The sequence below is a fragment of the Limulus polyphemus genome, unplaced genomic scaffold (genome assembly GCF_000517525.1).
Source record: "Limulus polyphemus unplaced genomic scaffold, Limulus_polyphemus-2.1.2 Scaffold1540, whole genome shotgun sequence".
In the NCBI taxonomy this organism is placed as follows: Eukaryota; Metazoa; Arthropoda; class Merostomata; order Xiphosura; family Limulidae; genus Limulus; species Limulus polyphemus.
This window is the reverse complement of record NW_013667150.1, coordinates 204,994-207,447: the sequence shown is the minus strand read 5'-3', so window position 1 is coordinate 207,447 and position 2,454 is coordinate 204,994. Positions and strand designations below refer to the sequence as shown.

The 2,454-nt window shown below is 31.2% G+C and overlaps 1 protein-coding gene across 1 annotated transcript in view; it reads left to right on the top strand.

Annotated features, from left to right (window-relative positions):
• Positions 1–2,454, top strand: part of LOC106464011 (disco-interacting protein 2-like) — a gene marked incomplete at its 5' end in the record, with an annotated part of 79,650 nt that overhangs the window by 57,293 nt on the left and 19,903 nt on the right. Inside the window, one exon of the mRNA XM_022391661.1 lies at positions 1,656–1,849. Within this exon, the coding sequence (XP_022247369.1) occupies positions 1,656–1,849 (194 nt within the window). The remainder of the gene's footprint in view (positions 1–1,655; positions 1,850–2,454) is intronic.

Here is a 2,454-nt window from a genome sequence, read left to right as displayed (position 1 = left end):
TAGGCTGTACATGCTGTTTTAACACCTTTATTTTTTGAAGAGGACAGTTTATTACTTTACAAAAAAGTGTGGGGGGGGGTACATGTCTCCAGTGCTCCTCTGGGTTTTATGTATACGTGTTTTTAAAACTCTTGTTTGTTTGCATGTATACCGAGATGTAATAATAAAAATTCATCATGTACAGATGAGCAACGTGAAAAACATTGTATTAATGTTCTAATAATTTAACTTTTTTTGTGATTATTTTTTTATTTTTCAGATAAATTACCCTACTATTATCCTGTAAATATTTTTAGGAAAGGATATTGTTGCTTGTGTTCAGAGCCTTTTGACAACCTGTTATTATATTATTTTGATCCCTAGGGCCCTTTATAAATACCTGCAAAAAGTGAACGCTACTCAAACACTAGCGACTGGTGTACATAAATGAACAATATTGTTACTGTTACTTTAAATTTTAAAGTAAAGAAAAAATATTGAACATTTTAAAAACTTCATGTCCACAAATTTCGCTGAAAGTCATCTTTAAATCTCAATTATGCATTAAAGGCTTTTTTCAGCATGAAAGATTCGATTCCAACACTATGGTAGCAATACGTTCTTTAAAAATGTACATTTTTAACAGATGTATATTGGTTCCACAGTTCGTTGTGGTGAACGTCTTGGACCAGATGAACGAAATAAAGATACAACATGACACCTTGTAATAAAGATACAATGGGACACCTTGTAATAAAGATACAATGGGACACCTTGTAATAAAGATACAACAGGACACCTTGTAATAAAGATACAACATGACACCTTGTAATAAAGATACAATGGGACACCTTGTAATAAAGACTTGAAAATTCTCTAATCAGCAAAAAACAAACAAGCATTGCAAATACAGGAGACTTTATTAATTATACATTTGGAACCAAACCTTAATGATACCCAATGTCTTTTATGATATGCTTAAACTTTTAGGTATACTATGAGCCTTTGCGTATCAGTGATGCAATCAGTGATTATAGCAATATCTTATAATTAGAGATGTAAGCCTGAAAATTTAAAGAAAATATGTAGATTTGTAATGATATGATATGATACCATTTTTACCAGTGAGGAAACCAAGTAAAATATTTTGTGCTCCTTTTGCTTGCTACATGCTGTGAGGTAAAAACCTTCCGGGTACTTTACCCAAGGTGTTTAAACAACAGAATAACTTGTGTAAAATTATAACTAGATACTTTTTTTAGATACTAGAATTATCACATTGCTAAACATTTCATGTTGGTTAGTAAATAACGAGTCGATGCCGACAATCAGAGATACCATGCTGATATAAAAAGAAAAATGTATAAAATCAGGCTGTCATAAAGTAAGTTTAACGTACAGGTGTTTTCAGTAATATTTTCTGAGGGTAAAAAAAAAAGGCAACAAGCCATGTCAAACAAAGTCTAGTGTTACTGTACTTTCCATACAATTCTTCCTACCTTATCTGAAAACCCTAACTACTTTATTCTATACTCTTTTTTTTTTTTACCAAGAGGTCTGTTTTTATTTATCATATATAAGTGTGTCTAACACCAGTGTTAGTTGTATGGTGTAGGAAATGAGGGAAACATCAGCTCTGAGGATAAAATCTTTTTAATAGTTTTGTTTTTGTACAGATGTCGGTCCTGCTTCCGTGTTAGTTGGAAGTATGGTACAGGGAGTGAGACTTGCATCGGCACAAGGAAGAGACATAGCGTTAGTTGAAGATGTTGGTGATGCTACACGCAAGTATCAATTTATCTCTGAGGTGCTGCGATGGAGGGCAGCTACTACACCCGATCACACAATTTTTACATTACTGAACTCCAAAGTAAGTATTTGTTTAATATTTATTACCTATAATTAAAATACAATATTTGCTATATTAAGGTGACTTTGTTAAAAACAATTTTAAGTTTTACAAATGTTGGGATATTTTTTAAGTTTCTTAACCTTATTTAATGACTGAATGCAAAAAAAAAAGATATTACAGCTTTAATTCCTTATAAGTATGTCAATATTTTCTACAGTTTATTGAAATGCTTGAATTCAAAATTAGAAACTAGTGTGTTTAAAAGTTATAATACTCGTATCTGAATCAAAGATTTTTATTTTCAAAAGGTTAGAGATAGAAAAAATGTATACATTTTTTTTATGCATTAACTTCATAACCCCACTGATACCTTCAAATAGTGTTATCCGATAATACTATATTGTCAAGATCCCAGTGCATATAACAATAGATAACTAACAGTAAATGTGTAGATATTTGTAAAATGTTGCCTTCTGACTGTAGCATGTAATATGTTATTGAACCAACTGTAATGTTGCCTTCTGATTGTAGCATGTAATATGTTATTGAACCAACTGTAATGTTGCCTTCTGATTGTGGCATGTAATATGTTATTGAACCAACTGTAATGTTGCCTTTTGATT